This window comes from Vulpes vulpes, chromosome 2 (assembly GCF_048418805.1).
Source record: "Vulpes vulpes isolate BD-2025 chromosome 2, VulVul3, whole genome shotgun sequence".
Classification (NCBI taxonomy): domain Eukaryota; kingdom Metazoa; phylum Chordata; class Mammalia; order Carnivora; family Canidae; genus Vulpes; species Vulpes vulpes.
The window spans coordinates 51,613,832-51,631,443 of NC_132781.1; the positions used below are offsets into that span (position 1 = coordinate 51,613,832).

The 17,612-nt window shown below is 54.4% G+C and overlaps 2 protein-coding genes across 4 annotated transcripts in view; one reads left to right on the forward strand and one right to left on the reverse strand.

Moving 5' to 3' along the window:
• DDX31 (DEAD-box helicase 31) overlaps nt 1–5,035 on the forward strand; it is a 69,674-nt gene extending 64,639 nt beyond the window's left edge. For all 3 annotated transcript variants that reach the window (XR_011999797.1, XM_072748283.1, XM_072748284.1), the window contains exon 20: nt 4,253–5,035. Coding sequence is in view for 2 of the 3 variants with exons in the window: in XM_072748283.1 (XP_072604384.1) it covers nt 4,253–4,457 (205 nt within the window). In the remaining variant the exon portion in view is untranslated. The remainder of the gene's footprint in view (nt 1–4,252) is intronic.
• Nucleotides 5,036–9,451: 4,416 nt separating this feature from the next.
• Nucleotides 9,452–17,403, reverse strand: BARHL1 (BarH like homeobox 1). Its single transcript, XM_026009236.2, has 3 exons — nt 16,243–17,403; nt 12,188–12,410; nt 9,452–10,406 (listed from the first exon to the last, which is right to left on the reverse strand). The coding sequence occupies exons 1-3, from the start codon at nt 16,706–16,708 to the stop codon at nt 10,112–10,114; spliced, it is 984 nt and encodes a 327-aa protein (XP_025865021.1). The 5' UTR covers nt 16,709–17,403; the 3' UTR covers nt 9,452–10,111.
• Between the last annotated feature and the right edge of the window lie 209 nt (nt 17,404–17,612).

The following is a 17,612-nucleotide window of genomic DNA, read 5'->3' on the forward strand; positions in this document are numbered from 1 at the left end:
TGGAGCCTGCTTAAGATTCTCTCTCCCCCTGCACCCCCCTTTAAAAAAAAATGTCATGAAAGAGACTTCTTGTTTGGATAAGGACTCACCATGGTAGTTAAATGTGCACGTCATGGGGTCAGGTTTTCGGGGCTGATCCAGTTTTTCTGTCAGTGGTTGGTGACTCTGGGTGTGCTGCTTCTCTTCCCTGTGCCTGAGATTCCTCACCAGTAAGGTCGGGTTGCTGACAGTGCCTGTATCATGGGGGTCGTTGGTGAAGGAAGTGAGTTGAATACTTGTCAAGTGCCAAAAACAGTACCTGACCTGCTCCAAGGGCCACATGAGTGTGGTAGAATTACTATTCACATCACATGGCCAGTTTGAAAGACTTGGATTTGACTTCTTTTGCCTTCAAATCCCTTCACCACCCCCGTGTCAGTTACGTGTTAATATATTTGGTAGACCTCATTAAGGTTAGCTACTGTCATCCTCATCTCTTTAAATGTTGCCTGCAGGAAGTGTTCTGAACATCCTAAAGGGTGTGACAGGGACACATTCTGAGTCCCCAGGGGGCAGATTTATTGTCCAGTGACTGTCTCGGATAACCAGATAGCTGTTGGGGAGAAATCGTTAAACCAGAAGAAAATCTAGATGGAATTAAGGGAGTAGCAGACTGAAAGAAAATAGGCTTGAACATTTTTCAATGCTAGGATGAGGAAGACTTTTGTGAGCCTGACCTTAAAGCGATAAAATGGAAAAGAAAACATTGATTGGCTGGATAGTATATAAATATAAAAAAATAAAGTGAAACACTCTGTCCTGCAAAAGGACACCACTAACACAACCCTGGGCTGGGGTGGCTTCCTACCTGGGGTGGCTCTCTGTGAGTCTGTTGATAAAGCTGAGAGGAGGTCCTGGGGCCCCTCTTCTGCAGCAGTAACCCAAGCAGGCATATTGATTTCCTAATTAGGCTGTGATTTCACCTTATTGGCAGTGAAAGTGGCATCTGCCCATCCTGCCGGGTAATCTAGCCTGGTGACCGAGGGGGCTCATTCAGCCTTCACTACAAGGGAGCTCCCTGTGGTTAGATAAACTGATCTGTTGCTTGGTAACTGCAGGATTACTCGGGTGGACTGGGAAGTCCTGGGAAGTCCATTCGAGAGGGGTTCGAGTATTTGGAGGGCAAGGAGGGCAAGAAAGTTGGCGAGTCCCTGGGAGAACTGTAGCTTGGCAGGAGAAGGAAGCGAGAGCCCACATGCACACGGTGCAGGCCTGGGTTCAGAACATTCCACCTTCCCATCTGTACATTGCCTTCTCGGCCCTGGGCCTCAGAACAAAGGAACAGCATACAGCGAGCTGGCCGAGGGGGAAGATAGATCCTGCTGCTCTGACAGCACGAGGCTCCTGCAAGGCTCATCCTGAGGTCCTCATCCTGAGGAAGCAGTCTGGGTCTGGAAGGCAAAACCCTGCTTGCTCTCGGGACCACCAAGAGCCTCAGAGTTTGGTCTTGGGTTCCAGGCTGCAAGTACATTAACCAGAAGGAGATCATAAAATAGCTAGGACATTTTGAGATGGTGAGCGCAAGGCTTAAGCGAGACCACCTCCAACACATGCTTTCAGTGCTGTCCTCTACCACAGTGTGGACTTGAAGATCCTTCATAAACATGCCCACCAGACGGGATGTTCTGCTGCCTGGAACACCCAGCTTCATGTGTCTGAGAAGGGGGCAGGGTGTGTGTGCGCGCACGTGTGTGCCTGCCTGAGTGGTGCCTCTGTCCATGTGGTCTTCGCTCTGGCTGTGGGGCCACTGGTTGGGGGGCTCAGGTACCCCACCGAGCGCCTTTGGCAGGGAGTATGCCCCCTTGCAGCCGTTATTGCTCTGTCGGCGGTTAGGGTATCAATCGCTCCAATTGGGTTCTGGTTATATATTCTGCTTTAGCTGTGGCAGGAGCGATCACTGCAGTAATAGAGCTTATGCTGGGGAGGATATTTTGACTGAAATTTTGCATATTTTGAAACTTAGGTTGTTACATTTAAAATTATACACATTGTGAGTACCTGGCTTCAAAAGGGGAAGAAGCAGCATTTCTTCCTGTCAGAACCTTTTCACTCCGCCTGTCATGTAACCCGACTAAAAATAAACTACAAGCATGAGAACTGGCAGCCTTCGCTTTGGAACATGCTGAGTGCTCCCAACTGCAGGCCTGTGTCCTTCCTCTTCCCGGCCCTCCGCCGGGGACAGTGGGCCACACTGTCCACTGCCCCACCGGGGTCACAATGTCTACCCCATTAGGAGAGGGGGCTGTAAGCAGAAGTGCCCTGGCCTGCCTCCTGTGTGGCCTTACGGGAGTTGCTTGGTACCTCTGGACCTCAGTTTCCTCGTTTTTAACTGATTGACCAAAATCCACATGCTCGGTAGCAGCCTGTGTGCCTATTAAACCCTTATATCACTTTTGAGCTTTGTTCTAAGTGTCATCCTGTTGTTGAGATGAGGAAACTGAAGCCCAGACAGCCTTGCTCTTCATTCCTCTGCCACCCACATTCAGCCCCCATTGTCCCCTGTGTGAGCACAGGACTCTCCTGTGTCAAATCGTAGTATTTGTCACCTTTGATCCTGCTGGCCTTCCTCATTGTTCACCCCTGGACCAGAGCAGCCTGGTGGAAAGACTGTGGGCTCCAGTCCCTCTGGTGTGTGTTTGCATCTCTGCCTCTCACCTAGGAGCTAGATGGTCCTGGGCAAAGTACTTACGCTCCTCCAGAGTAGGTTCCTTATCTGTGAGAGGAGGGTGCTATCACACCTCCATCATCCAGCAGAGATTATATGAGATTATGTGGAACCCGGAAAGCGCTTCCCTCTATATTCCTAATCTCTCTAAGTATTGCCACTGACTCACCCAGGCACCCTTATGGTAAATTCTAACGCTTAAATATGGGCTCGTAATTATCCTTAAATTTTCTTTTTTCCCAACAAAATGTGACTGTATTTCCCCCTGTGTGTCATGGTAGGAAACCATGTTCTGACTGTACCACGGATTTAGCTGCACTGTTGCTTGAACCCCACCTCGTGGAGTGTGCCTATAATTAGGTGTAGTTGCCTTAACCTACTTATGATGCCATCACAGAATCCTAGAGCCTACTTATGACGCTGTCACAGAATCCTAGAGCCTCATCTGTTTATTAGCATAAGTTAGTCCTGTTGCTAATTGTTCAGTTTTAAAGGAGTTCCATTATGTTTATTTTGAGCATAGCTTTAGTCCAGTCAATCTCTAATTTTTACAAAGAAAAGGTTGTAACTGTAAGTCACAGAGGGTGATGTGCCTTTTGTAAGAACCCCAAGACACCATGATACCCCAGGACACCACCATTGGGAGGTTGAGAGAATGGCCCACATAACAGTATGAGTTTCTGGATTGTTGTTTGGGTTTAATATCGTGTCCTAAGAAACATTTACTCTTCCATTTTCATAATCCTTCTTCCTGTGTACAATTGAACTTCTACAAATATCTCCCTCTGATCTTCCGATCAAATGGTAAGCTGCTGTCTCTTGAAAATAGTTATTAGGATTCAACTTCGGAGACTGATTTTCATTTCAGCCTTGGGCACTTTCTGAGTTGGTTGGGGGCAGGGAGACCCCTCTTGAGCTGCCCCACGTCTGTGGTCAGCTGAGGGCTGCCATTTTGGCTGCTGTGCAGACACGGACCCGGCTGCCCCTGCAGACCCTTGATTTGGGGTTTTTGAGGTCAGAAATATTTACTTGAGTGTCCTCGGTCAGTGAAGAGGTATCTGTGACTGACATGCCAGCCTTCCCTGTTTGGCCTCTTTGTCGTCGTTGTCGGGAGGAGGCCAATCGCTTTGAACTGCACGGAGCTCGCTTGCAGGAAGCCACTGGTGAGCTCTCACTGCTGAAATGTTGTTGAGTTTTCAGGCGGGTTTTTCCCCCCATCCTTTGGCAAACAGCTGGATCATACACTTCGTTTGCCATCAGAGTATGAGTGTGTATCGTTCTTTTTTTTCCATGAAAACAACATAGAACAAAGCCTCACTTTTAAAAATGCCATGATATTTTGCCACCGTTATGAAAATCTGTCAGTGCCGTATCTAATCTTCCGGTGCATAGAATATCAAAACAGGCGCTATTGAAGGGATTGTGCTTCTGTTAATACAAAAATGTCAGTTCCACAGTCTTGGAACCAGCTGCTCTCAGCCTCTTTCCAATGGGAAGGAAAAAAATAATAAAGTTTCTTTTCCCCCCTCTGCTGTTACTGTTCCTCAGGCCTGACCTTCATAAGAAGAGCCACAGTACACACCACCGCCTTGCTGAAATCTTGCGTTCCGAATACTCAAGTGGGATGGAGGCCGGCATCGCCAAGGTCGAAAAGCAAAACAAACATGCAGAGCCCGGCAGCCAGCCACGCATCGCCGTCTGTAGCCAGTGCCCAGCCTTGGCCGTGGGAAAAACTAAGAAACACTTTCCATGAAGCAGAAAAACCCTAAAGGACTTATCAGGGTTCAACAAGACTTCCCAAAAAAGTTTGCATTGTTGTTGTTTTTTTAACTCTGCCTCCACAGGCCTGGGGCTTGGGGGGATCCTGGAGGCCCCAGAGGCCGGGGCTGACTGCCCGTCCTTGCCAGGAGCCTTGTGGGAAATATTGGTGCCACTTTTCCCTGTAGATACATGTCCCTGACCCAGAGAAGCCACAGCCCTTGTCCCAGCATGTCAGCAGGGCGGGGGTCAGCGTCATGTAGACGAACTAGTTAATGCTTACCTTCTGTGAGATAGCTCATACTTCTACTCTTTCACCAGCACTACACACTCATCGTGGCCTGCAGCTTGCATGGTGCCCCCTCAACCTCGGGCGAGGGCCTGGTGCAGCAAGCAGCTGCAGGGAGGCCTCTTCCTGCCTCGGGACAGGGTTCTGAACGAGTGTCCGAGTTTTACGTTAGCTGCCCTGTATCAGCACATGGACTACAATGCATTTTGTAAAATAGGATTTTAAAAACTGGGATGCGGTGTGTGAAAGCGAGAAAAAAAAAAAAAATCAGCTTCTTTCCTTGATATGCAAGTGCTTTGTGTAAAAGGACCAGCAGCTTTGGGTGTGGGTTGGAAGGCTCCCAGTCCCGTGTACAGGCTGCTCCAAACCCCACGTTGCATTCCTGAACGTGGCTTCCTTTTTCATGTCCACGGGAAACTTCTGTCACGGCTGATGGATGTACTGATGCCTTTTTTATTTCTTCTTTCTTCTTCTTCTTTTTTTTTTTTTTTTTTTTTTTTTTTTTTTTTTTACTGTGGCCTTTTCATTATTTGCCTTTGAAGTCCAAAGGTACTGGTCTCCTGAGTGCTTTCTCCCATCAAATCCCACCTTGTCCTCAAGTCAAGTCTGGGGTCTGGGGTCCTTTGTAGTGTGGCCCAGTCCTCAGCCACCCCTCTCGCACTGTGATTCTTGGGAGGTTTGAAGGGGGCCTACCAATTTCCCAGTAAGTGTCAGATTTGGAGACTCTAGAGAGGTTGGAAGGAGCCAGGCCAGAGGTCAGCACCTCTCTGTCTGCAGGTGCTCTGTTCTGTCCACCTTCTCCTGTTCTCTTTGCCTTCCTCCTCCTCCTCCAGGTCCTGCAGCGAGGGCTGGGGCCCCACTTTACTAAAACCCTCCAGATCCTGGAACTAAGTGGCCAGGAGAGGATTGTAAGAATTGCAAGGTGGGCCATCTGCGGGGTCCACAGAGGGGTTGGCGTCCTTGCCTCTGTCCCTCTCTGGTAGCCAGGGTAGCGGCAGTCAGCTGACACCCACACCAGAGGACCCAGGGAGAGGGTCAGTGTGAGCCCAGTGAGCACGGATCCTCCACAGGAGGGAAGATGGGGCCTCCTTACGATGGCTGTTACATAGGAATTAGCAGGGATGCTTGGTGCAGTTTCTGACATTAAGAATCATCATCCTCAAGCCTCCACAGATGTCAAGCTGACCTGGGGAATCCTGCCATCTTTACTGCAGTGTGTAATGGCTCACAAGATTTGGATGAGAAAAGGAGGCATCAAACTTTAGAGACATGGGATCCCTGGGTGGCGCAGCGGTTTGGTGCCTGCCTTTGGCCCAGGGCGCGATCCTGGAGACCCGGGATCAAATCCCACATTGGGCTCCCGGTGCACGGAGCCTGCTTCTCCCTCTGCCTATGTCTCTGCCTCTCTCTCTGTGTGACTATCAAAAATAAATAAAAATCTAAAAAAAAATAACTCTTAAAAAAAAAAAAAAAAAAAAAAAAAAAAAAAAAAAAAAAAAAAAAAAAAAAACAAACTTTAGAGACAAAACCCAGCTGTGTGAGAAACAGGATTAATGCCAGTGATTGGGGAGGATCAAAGAAGCCCTGCTTCCCCCCGCCCCGCACCCCCCCCAACCCCGACCCCCTCATGTGCTCATTCCTCAAGCGGTCCTGTCCGGGTTCTGCGTTCCTGGGGGAGGAGTGCTGGAACCTTTGGTGTGTGTAAAGGACTGTGATTCTGAGGTGGGACTTGTCCTTATCTGCTAACACTTAGGTGAGAGTTTCTTGCCATGGATGCTTTGTGGACCTGTTTCTAGGCAGAATCAATTTATTACCCCCAGTTAATAAAGAAACATGGATTTAACAGATTTAGGGTTAATATTATCTAAATTTAAATAACCTTAAAATAAATCTCTCTCTCCCATTATGGCTCCTGACAGATTATACATTTCAGGCACCAATTAGGCAAAGCTTTGGCCTAATTCCACTGTACATAGTCTAATTTTGTGTGTATTTTTAATCATACCTCTTTTTCTGATTTCCCAAACTTACCTATTTCTCTGTGTCGCAAGCCTGATCGCCTGTATTTAAAAGTCACAGAGAATGTGGACATTTCGTGGAGTGTTGCAACCTAAAGCTTTCTCCCCTCACGGGCCTGTCGAATGGTGGTTTTGCATCCAAAACATCATGTTTGCAGTTTCTAGTGGTTGCACTTCTTCAGAGGGGCCCCGTTCCCACACACTGAAGGGCAGAGAGCCCTTGTCGAGTGATTAAGTCAGTGCTGGTGTGCACAGCATCTTCCACTCTTGGAGAAGCAAAGAGCCAACCGGGTCTCAGCAAAGGACATTTTGACAAAGCCCAGAGGATTCCTTTGATTTTTTTTTTTTTTTTTTTTTTTTTTTACCTTTCCTGTAGTGAAGGGAGGTGAGATTTAGGGAAGAGGGGAATAAATGAGAGCTCCTTAAGGCAGGTGCATCCCAAACTGCTAGTGACCTCGCTAGTTAGCACTGCTGCCCTCAACATGAAGCCAGGGAAAGCCATTCGAATCCAAGCATCGTTTCCATGATACAAATTTAAAGCTGTTTCTACTGGAGAAGTGGCCCTGCTTGGAAAGGGTGCTTCTTGGGTGTTGTTAAAAAATTGCCTGCATGACCATCTCACCTTCTCTCTTAATCTGCTCCCACCATGAGGAAGACTCAGAGCAGAGCCTACACCTGTGTGGGGGCAGCGGGGCACCCTTGGAGTCAGCTAGACTCCTCAGAAATTTCCAGAATCCTTGTAACAAGGCTCACTGGGGGAATCTAAACTTGCTTTAAACTTTGCTGTCCCTACCCTGTTGAGCCTAGGTTTGTAAGGGACTGGGGTGGGCCGCTGGACGAGCATAGGAGATGCCTCCTGGGAGTCTCTGCTATTGTTCTGCCCGCAGGGGAGGGGTGGGGGTTTGCATCTATTCTTTCTTTGTATTTTAAAAAGCATTCACACTCCGCCCCAGGGTTGGGAACAGAGAAGCCAATTTAGCCTTCTAAATGGATGAAAGCAGAAGCCCACCTCGCTGCAAAGGTTGTAAAGTTATTATTACAGATGGGAAGTGCAGGACAATTTAAAATATTGTAATTATAAACTTGTAGGGAAGCCTTGTTCTTCATTAATGTAAGATATGAAATCGCCTCTGAGGTACAAGGACAATTACATAGTTGAGAATGTGTCTGTGGTTTACACTGCCGCTGTGTAAATGTAAGGGTGGTTGCTCTGGTCTACCTCCTTCACTTTCACAAAATGAAAAGCACACCAGTGCAAGTTGTCCTTTGATAGATTTTTAATATGATTTTAAAGAGTTTTGTTTGGTCTCATTCTTATTCAATGAGATTAATTTAAAGCACTTATCCCCTGGGCTTAAGTCAATCCATGTAGGATTTGGGCTGGGTTTGTTGCATGGGGGGTTTTGTTTGCAGGAGGCTATGAGAGACTCCTTTCCCACTTCATTAACCCTGAGTTGGGGACAGTCTCCCCTCGCCCCCCACCACAGCCAGAGCTGGGGATTTACCAACCCCCATTCACATGCAAAAGAACTCAAAAGCCGAGAGGCTCCTTGACTTAATTAGCTGCTGTGCATTTTGCAAAATTAGAATAATACCCTCACCCATCCCAGGAAAGAAAAGCGGTGGTGTGAGGGGGTGGAGGGTTGGGGGCGTTGGAGGGGCAGGAAACAGTAGCAGGGTCCGTTGGGGAGGGCTACTTTAAACATGCCCTCCACCCCTCCCCCAGGAGGCAGCCCTCTCCCAGAGCAATCCTGCCACTAAACTGGAGGGGGCTCGGCTTGCCGGGCCCTAAAACTTCCCAGCCCTAGACTTGTCTTCTGCCCTGAGAGTCTGAGCTGCAGGTGGTGTGTGGCAGGGAGCACCTGCGCCCACCTCCCCTGAGAGGGAAGGGCCTCAGGAGGTGACCTTGGCCCTTTGTGAACTGGAGGCCGGGAGTCTGGCTGGGGCCTTAAACCGCACCCCCCCTCTCCCCTGAGAGCCCGGAGCCGCGGAGCCCGGAGCCGCGGGGCCGGGGCAGGGGGCAGACGCTCCCCTCTAGGTCTCATCTCTGTACTCCCGGGGTAAAGGAGGAAATGAGAAGGTGAAGGATTGGGGGGTTACCGATGCGGTGACAGGCTCCCAGCGAAGGCTCGTCGGGTCCTGGCGGCGCGGGCCGGAGCCGCCTGGGCGCCCGTGAGCGTCCGGAGCCCGAGCGCGGCCGGGGCGCTGGGCGGAGGGGGCCGGCGGGGGGAACAGCCTCGGAGCCCATCTGTCGGCCCCGCGCCCGGCGAGCCGGTCACCAGCTGCCGGCGCCCTCGTTGCGGCCAGATGAGCCGGCTCAGCGAGGGCACCGCAGCCCGGCCCGCAGCCGAGCGAGCCCAGGCGCTGACCCCAGCTCCAGCCCCCGGGACCGGCTGTGAGCAGCGAGAAACCAGATGGAGAGGGAAGGGGGCGGGGGTGGCGGGGTAGTGGGGAGCCACGGGCTCACCTCACTGTAGAGACAGGAAGGTCGAGGCCGGGGATGTGGGGGGCCCTGCGCCTGGACCCCAACAAGCCCGATCGGGCCCCTGCCCCTGACCACAGTGCCAGGGAAGAAAGGTGGACAAAAATCTATTTCCTTACTAAGGATGGAAGAAGGCTGAGTCCCAGCAAGGGAAATGGATCTTAAGGAGGGTGGGAAAGAAGGGCTGCGCGCCGACAGGCCCGTGGTCATTTGTAAGAAGTTTATTTCGACATTTAAAAAAGAGAGAGAACCCGAGGGCCTGGCTGCCCCCGGCAGGAGGCTGGAGGTGGGGGCTGGGGGTCGGGGTGGTGGGCAAGCCCCTTGACCCCTTCCTGCCTCGCCTGGGAGGAAAGAGGGCACAGGCCACAGACTCACTGATTCACGGACACGGTCACGGGCTCATGGGTCACGAATAAATAACTTCATATACACTTTGCACACCTTATGTACAGCTCTGCCCCACCCGGCGCTGGAGGAGGGCTCCACGCTCCCCTCCGCCTGTGGGGTGCGGGGAGAGGGCTGGGTGTACAGCTGGAGCACGGAGGGGAAGGGGGAGAGTGCAGCCGGGGTCGCCCCCACCTGCTCCCAAGGAGGTGCCGGGGCGCCCTGGGGAGCCGGGAAGGGGGGGTGCCTGTATGTACATCCGGCGGGTGGAAGTGGCTCCCTGACGGCGCGGACAGGTCGGCGCACGCGGAGGGGGCTCAGGGACACTCAGTCTGGGTCCGGGCCTCAGGAGACTTGGCATACAGCCCTTGGGGGACACTGGCTGGGACTCCGGGGAGGGGCGTTGACACCCCGCGCCCCCCGAAGGGCAGGCGGAAGGGGCCCCGCGCAGAGCCCCGGGGAGGCGGGCGGGCGCTTCACCGAGGCTGCGCGGCGCGCGGGAGGACGCCGGCCAGCGGGGGCAGCGGCGGGGGCGGCTCGCTGGCGCCCTGGAGTCCGTGGATGAGGATGCGGGGCACCAGAGGTCTCTGCAGGGCCGGCGGCGGCGCGCTGGGCCCGCGGTACAGGTAGAGCGCCGCGCCGGGATCCAGGTTGGAAACTAGACTCTGCGGGTAGAAATAAGGCGACGGGAACATCCGCTGGAGCGCTGAGTAATTGCCTGCCTCCGCCAGCAGCTCCAACCCGACTGCCGTCTGTCGCTTCCATTTAGTCCTAGGGACCGAAATAAACGCGTACCGCGGGGTCAGGGCTGCGGCACCCGAAGACCTCCGACCGGTCTCGTGTGCTTGGCCCAGAGCGCCTGCAGGGAGGCGGAGAGGGATCACGCGAATTTGTCAATAAATAACGGAGTGCCTGGCACCGTGCTCAGGTGTCACATGCACCTGTTCCTGTGATCTTCTTCCCGCCTTCCATAGCTATTTATCCCTATTTTACAGATCAGAAAACTGAGGCGTTGGCCAGTTTTCGAGATGGTTTCCAAAGAAGCAGAGCCGGGGCTGTAAGCCAGGCTTCCTGACCCCAAAGATGGGGTTCCAACCTCACCACACTCTGCTCCCGGGACCGGGATCGCGGGGGACATTTGGAACTGGGTTTTGTGGCTCCCCTGGGCACATCCAGCCAGGGATATGGGGGGACTTAGGAAGGCGGACCCCGGGGAGAGTATGGTGGGGGCAAGGGGTTGAGGGGTAGAAGAGGTTGGTCTGCTAGTGGTGGAAAGGGGCCCCGCGGCAGCTGAACCGGCAGCTGAACCGTGGAGCTGGTGGATGCAAACACCGTGAGGTGCCCCTGTTGGCAGCAGGGGATTTCTGTGGAAGCGCCCAGGCCAGAGTCAGCCACTGGGGAGTATGAGTACTGGCTGCACACACCCTCTCCACCACACCGGATACCTCGGGCACCCAGCTCTCAGGCCTGTGGGGACCCGAATTAGGAGACCACCAGCTGAGTGTCCGCCTGGGGTTGGGGGTGGCAGGGAAGTCGAGGCCCTGCTGGTTCATTGCCTGAGCTTCAGCTGGGACCCCTGGGTGCACCTGGCCAGCGAGGCTGGGCCAGCCGACCACAGTCCCACCGAGGCAGGCACAGCCACACCAACTGCGTTTCCTTCCCTGAATTATTCATCATCATCATAATTGTGTAATTACTGTAACGGGCCTTAATTATTGATGCCCCGAGCAGTAATCGGTATTTATTATTAATGGGGAGATGTGTTCTGAGGCTTGTTTGTGGAAAGCACCATTCCAGCCTCCACTGAATGTGTGGGTGTGTGTGACTGTGTGAGTTGTGTCAATGTGAGTGTGCGCCTGCAAGTGTGGGTGTGACCGTGGATGTGTGTGTGAATGATTTCATCCTGTGACTGTGTTGGGGAGGGAGATGAGGAAGCAGCAGGTTCTAGACCAGTGCCCACCACCAGTTTCCAAATCACCCTGTCCCCAAGGAGCTGGAGCTGGGTCTGTTCCTTCCTCAGGTTTCAGGACTATAAAGGCTGAGGAGGCCAGAAGAGTCCCAGGAGAGCTCGGACAGGCCCTCCCAGCCTCACACAGACATGTCAGGACTGCCACGTAGTAACTCCCACCCTCCAAGACATTCTGGATATGGAGGCCACCACCCCACCCCTGGCCTGGCACTGCCACCAGGAGAGCTCAGTGGCCCCCACAGGGGCTAAGGCTAGTCCCCAGGGAGGGGGATGGTAGGACCCTGGCTGGGATGCAGGCAGGCCTTGGGCCTCTCTGGTGGCCCGTGTGTCTGTCCTCCTGTCCTTGAGGGGGATGACTGGGCACTGGAGAGCGAGCCCAGTCCTGTGGCTCTCCCTCACTGTGGACTTTGGGTAAGGCCTTCCCCCTACCCCCACCCCCAGGCCGGAGTTTCCTTACTTTTACAGAATAGGGAAGGTTCAGGCCCTTCTCAGCACCAGGCGGTGCCCCAGTGGGTCCCTTGGAGGGGCAGTCAGGACAGGAGGGAGAGCCCTTTGCACGCCCCACCCCGCAGCCAGGCCTCACCTGCGGTTCTGGTACCAGGTCTTGACCTGCGTGTCCGTGAGGTTGAGCGAAGCTGCGAGCTCCATACGGTCCTGCACGCTCAGGTACTTCTGCCGCTCGAAGCTGCGCTCCAGCTGTGCCAGCTGATGGTCAGTGAAAGCCGTGCGCGCCTTGCGGGGCTTCTTGAGGCGCACTGGGGGGCTGTCCCGGGAGCTGGAGATCTCGCGGTCGCCCTCCTCCTTCACTGCGGAGACACAGCGGTGCGTCAGGGCCCGGCCTCGCCGCCTGCCTGCCCGCGCCCTCCCGCCCCGGCCTGGCCCTCGTCGGCCCGCCGGCCCGTTGGTGGAAACCGCGGCTCCCGACCGCCGTGGCCCCGCCGCACTCGAGCGCGGCTCCGAGAGCGGGACCTCCGGGCTCCCCAAACCCTCACGGAGGAGCAGCAGGACTGGTACCTCCGGGGACAAATGATCCAAAGCGAGAGGACGCGACCCGCTCGCTCTCCGCTGCGCTCCCTGGAGGGACCAACGGAGGAGTAACCGAGACGGCGCCAGGCGACCGGGCGGAGATGCCTGGGGAGGGGGGGCGGGAGGGTTCTGGCAGGTGGGCGGCGTGGGTGCGCGCCTGGGGGGTGTGGGTCTGGGCTCTGCAGCCGCACCCCGATTTTCTGGCCACGTGCGGACCCGGCAGGGAGGAAGCTGAGAGCCCGAATGTGGGGAGAAAAACCCGCGTGGAGAGGCGAAAACCTGTTCACCCCGCAGCGAAGCACTGTCCTAAGAAACGCCTAACCCTAGCGACCGCCCCCGCCGGCCCGAGCTGCCAGGGAAAATACATGAGCGTTGGCCCCTCCAGTGCGCCTGTCCCCGTTGTCCGTATTCCCTTGTCAATACAACGCCCGATCGGGGCTCCTGAGGTTTGAGAATGGACCCGACAGGGGCGGCTTCTTTTTCCCCTCAGACACCTTCGTTCCTGGTCGACTGCACTGAAAACGCACGCTTGATAGAACAAGCTCAGTTATCTCCCTCCTTCTCTCCCTCACGCGCTGATACAACCCACAAGACTGTGTCCCCAAAACTGGCTGTGCGAGCTGGGGGCTTCCCCCTCTGTTTCCGTATTTTCTTTTATGGTGAGTTTCATTGTGCGTGGCGTTTGCAGTGACAGGGTTCAGCTGAATGCAAGTTGATTTCTCTCTGTAGGAAACAATAATCCGGTTAATTGAGCCGCTAGGGAGCCAGATTTTTCAACTGGAAAGGCAGAGGTTCTCGGCCGGGAGAGCGCCGGCACCCGGCACCGGGTGCGCAGAGGCGGGGAGCAGGGAGGGCCTGATCTGCCGAAACCTCTCCGGATGCTTCCCTCCTGTTTCCACAGGGCTCTTGGCCCAGGCTCTCCCTGCCCCCCCCCCCCCCCCGAGCTGGGGCCACATTGGGGTATGTCAGCCTCAGAAGGTGTTGGGATGGGCAAAATTTGAGTTGTCTGTGCCCGAAAGTAAAGTTGACATGAGCATGAGGAAACAATTATTCAAACCTCAAACTTGATATTGTGGAAACCCTGCTTTTTGATGGACCGGCCTGGACTGAGTATGGAAATCCCTAGCTTCTTAGGCTGAGATGGGGGGTTGAGTTTGTGGTGTCAGGAACGGGTTGGATACTTGGGCTTTTCTCTAATCCTTCTTTGGCACAGGCTGGACCCTTTGGATCTGCACTGGGTGCCTCTCAGCATCAGCCTCCGAAACAGTCTTAGCCCAGTGGGGCCTCAGACTGTGGTCTGGAGGCCACATCTCAATGCCCCCAGAGTTCCAGGCCCACCGACCCAGCCTCTCCGAGCAAAGCACTGGCTGGATTTCTCCACGGACACTGGCTCTAGTAGGCAGGACCTAGCCGCAGACTGCCTTACTTCAAAGCCTGGTTTCGGTTTCTTTCAGCGTGATGATCGTGATGATCGAGGAGCCTTTGATGCCAAAAAAACGGGATGGGGCTGACCTTTCCTCTCTACCCTCCTTGGAAGAAATTATTCTTAGCACGGAAGGTGGATGGGGAGTTGAATTGCTGAGATGCCCGCCCCGGCAGGCCGGCTGGCTGGCTGGCTCGCTCAGTGTGTCTCTGTTGCAACAAGGCGTCCTAATCCGGTCCCTGAAAAACTGGCCTCCACGTTGGAGAAACGCTCCAGACAATGTCTCAGCAGTGGATGTTTCCGCTTTTACCCGGGAGCTTTGTAAGTGCAAAGGCAGTAGTGCCTAGGGGTGGTGGTGGTAGGGAGAACTTCACCCCCCTCCCCTGCTCCAAACCTATTTAAGTGATATGTGGACAGCCGGCCCTCATCACCTCCCTGATCAGATATCATCAGGGACAGGAGAAGAAAATTGATATTCCAATTATCTTAAACGAAATCGCGCCTCAAAATCCCACCTACGGGCAAAGAAATAAAAAGAGACAAGAGCCAAACTATCTTTCACCTCCACCAGCACCAGCCGTTAGCAAGCAGCATTGGGGATTTTCACCCTTACTGTAACCATAATGCTGGGGTGTCGTTGAGAATTATTAATAACAAGCCACTATGTCATAAATACATATTTACACTGCCCCCCCACACACACCTATCTTTTCTCCGGGGCAAGTTTTCTTTTCCTCTCTAAACGGGCCGGGGGCGGTGGGTGGGGTGGGCAGGACAAGGGTCGCTGGACTACATGCCTCTGGACCTCCTCCTTCCTGGCTTCTCTAGCCCAACCGGCCCTTTTTCTAGGCATGGCTGGCCCGGTGAGGCTGAAGGAGACTCTCAGTAGCTAGTGTGGGGAAGTGGAGAGCAGTGAGATGTGGAGCAGGACCCCAAATGGATTTCGGTTTGTGGTCAGGGTCTGTCCACAAATGAACTCTTGGTTGGGAGGAGAACGTTAAAGTGAGCTTCCCTAAATTCTTCTGAAGACTTTGTACAAATAGGGTGGAGCAGGTGCAGGGCTCCCAAGACAATAAAGAGGTTGCCTTATTAGGGAAGTTTTATCTCATGAAAAGGGTTCTCAGAATTAATTGTAAGACGGAAAGAGCTCTGAGCAGCCTCTACTACCAGCCCCTAGTTTTCTGCTGGATGGGGACACAGAGCTTTCTCCCTTGCCAGCCCGAGACTCCTTTCCCTCCTGCCTCTTGACTTCTTCCTAGAAAGAATTTTGCACCTCTGGCCTCGCCAAAGAGCTAAAGTCAAGGTTGTGGCTGGGAGTGAGAAAGAAAATTAGGGACTCTTTCCTTCTTTGAATCCCAATCTTAGCTTCCAGATCAAGACGGGATGGAAAAAGAATGACATCAACAAAAGATTCACAGAGGTGGAAAGGCAAACGAGGGGACGGCAGCTCCAATATTGGGGAAGCAGGGAGGGTCACTTGGGAGTCTCTGGGCCCCATACACAGCCTGAAGTTGGTTGCTCGATGCACCTGAAATCAAATTCAGTGAGAACCACTGGGTGCGTGCAGGGTCCTCCCCTCTTGACCAGACCTCTGAACCTGCTCCCCAGCGGCTGCTGTTTCTACTTTGAAGTGAGCCTTTCTTTTGCATGATTCCCAGGGCCCAGATCTCACTGGGCCCAACGGGAGGGAAAGCTCAATTCCTCTTCCCGCCTGGAAGTTCAGATTAAAGGGGAAAATTCTGACTGTTTTTAAGGCTCCGTCTGAAATATCCTGCTAGGTTTTTACTCTTCTAAAAGGGCATTCAAGCAGAACCCTTGGGAATCTTCCATTGCTTCTGCAAGATTTTTTCCCAGAGAACCATTAGCCTGATAGGAAACAGCTCCTGCCCACCAGTGATGCTGGAAGAGTGGTCCCAGGTGAAGTTTAGAAAGTTCGCTTTTTGCATTTTGGGGAATCCCTCCTGGGAAACAGAGTGTCCCTCTTCTACTTTCTCTGCTGGGCTCTGTTGCTCAAAGGCATAGCCACGGGGCCAGCTGAAAGGTTGAGACAAGACCAAAAGGTTCAGCCCAGGCCCCGGGGGAATGCCAAGTGAGCATGTCCATGTCCCTGTGTGCTTTTAGAAATACAGCAGTTCTTAGAGATGTAGCATGCCACCCCCCTGCTGCCAAGTTTTCTCCCGTTTTCTTACCTTTATACTCAGAGTCCGATGAGGCGTTACTGCCACTTTTGTCCAGCTTGTCTCTAAAGTCCTCCCCAGCCTTGGCCACAAGACGGCCCCCAGGCTCAGGGGCGGCCGGCTGCCCGCTGCTAGAGTAGGGTGCACAGGCCGCTAGTGGTTTGCAGTCGGCAAGGATGTCCCTGATCAGAAAGGAGGAGGTCACGGTGCGCGACTGGGCTGGGGCTGAGAGCTGCCCAGGCTGCAGGTGGGAGTCCAAACCTGGGCCTGATGCCCCGCCAGGCCGCGGGGTGCCCGTCTCCAGACAGTCCCTTCCTGGTGAGGCTGGTGAAGAGCAGTCGCTGCTGCTCTCGGAGCGAGGACTCAGCTCCAGGGGCGAGCGGCAGTCCCCAAGCAAGGGGTCCCCCTTGGGAAGGGCGGGGCTGCCCGCGCGGTGGGAGAGAATGGAGTCGATCCCAAAGCCATTGGAGCCTTCCATAGCCAAGCTGCGACCTGTCCTCCCCAAAAGCTCCCCACCCACCCCCAACCCCAGCCGCCGCTGCCCCTGCCCCTAGCTGCGGGCTGGCATGGGGAAGGCGGGCAGGGAGCCTGCGGGCACCTTGGATGGAGTTCAGCCTTGGGGGAGCCGGGGAGCTCTGGGCCAACCTCCTCTGCGCATTAGATCCAAAAGGGCTCAGCGCGTCTTCTGCAGCATCGCGCCGAGCTGCCGAGCCGAGGGGGGGTGGTGGGAGTGTCAGGGAGGAATGGGAGGGAGGGTGCGCCAAGTTGGGGAGAGCAAAGGGGGAGATGGACGGCCTGAGCGCCCCTTTGGCACAGAAGAGATGCGAGGATGTTGGAATCTAAATAAAGAACGGCTTTAAAAAAAGAATCCAAACCGCACGCTTCCTCCAGGCTGGCAGTGGCCGAGGGCAGCAGGGTCAGAACCGCGGATAGCAGCGGGCCGAGCCGCGCTACCAGCCGGCGGATCGGAGCGCACCTGGCGGCGTCAGCACCGCGGAGAGCGGCGGCGGCGGCGGCGGCGGGGGCCCGGGGCGCATGGCGCTGCACCTGGCCGGGGAGGTCCTGTGGCCGCGCTCCCGCCGCTCCGGGGCCGTCAGCACCGAGGACAGCGCCTCCGGCTCCGCGGGCGCAGCTCTCGGCGCGTCCTCCGCGCGAGCCTTCGCCTCCCCCCCTTCCTTTAAAAAATGAACTTGTGTCACTTTTACTTTGGGGCTGGGTTTTTTTTTGTTTCTTTTTTTTTTTCGTTGTGTTGTGTGTGTTTTTTTTAAAGGGGACTCGCCCACGTGTCCCCGGAGTGATGACGCTGATTGGCTCCGGCCGATTTTGGGGGTGATGTCACGGCTCCGCAAGCCGCTGCCCGATTCCCTTTCAGTTTGATTAAA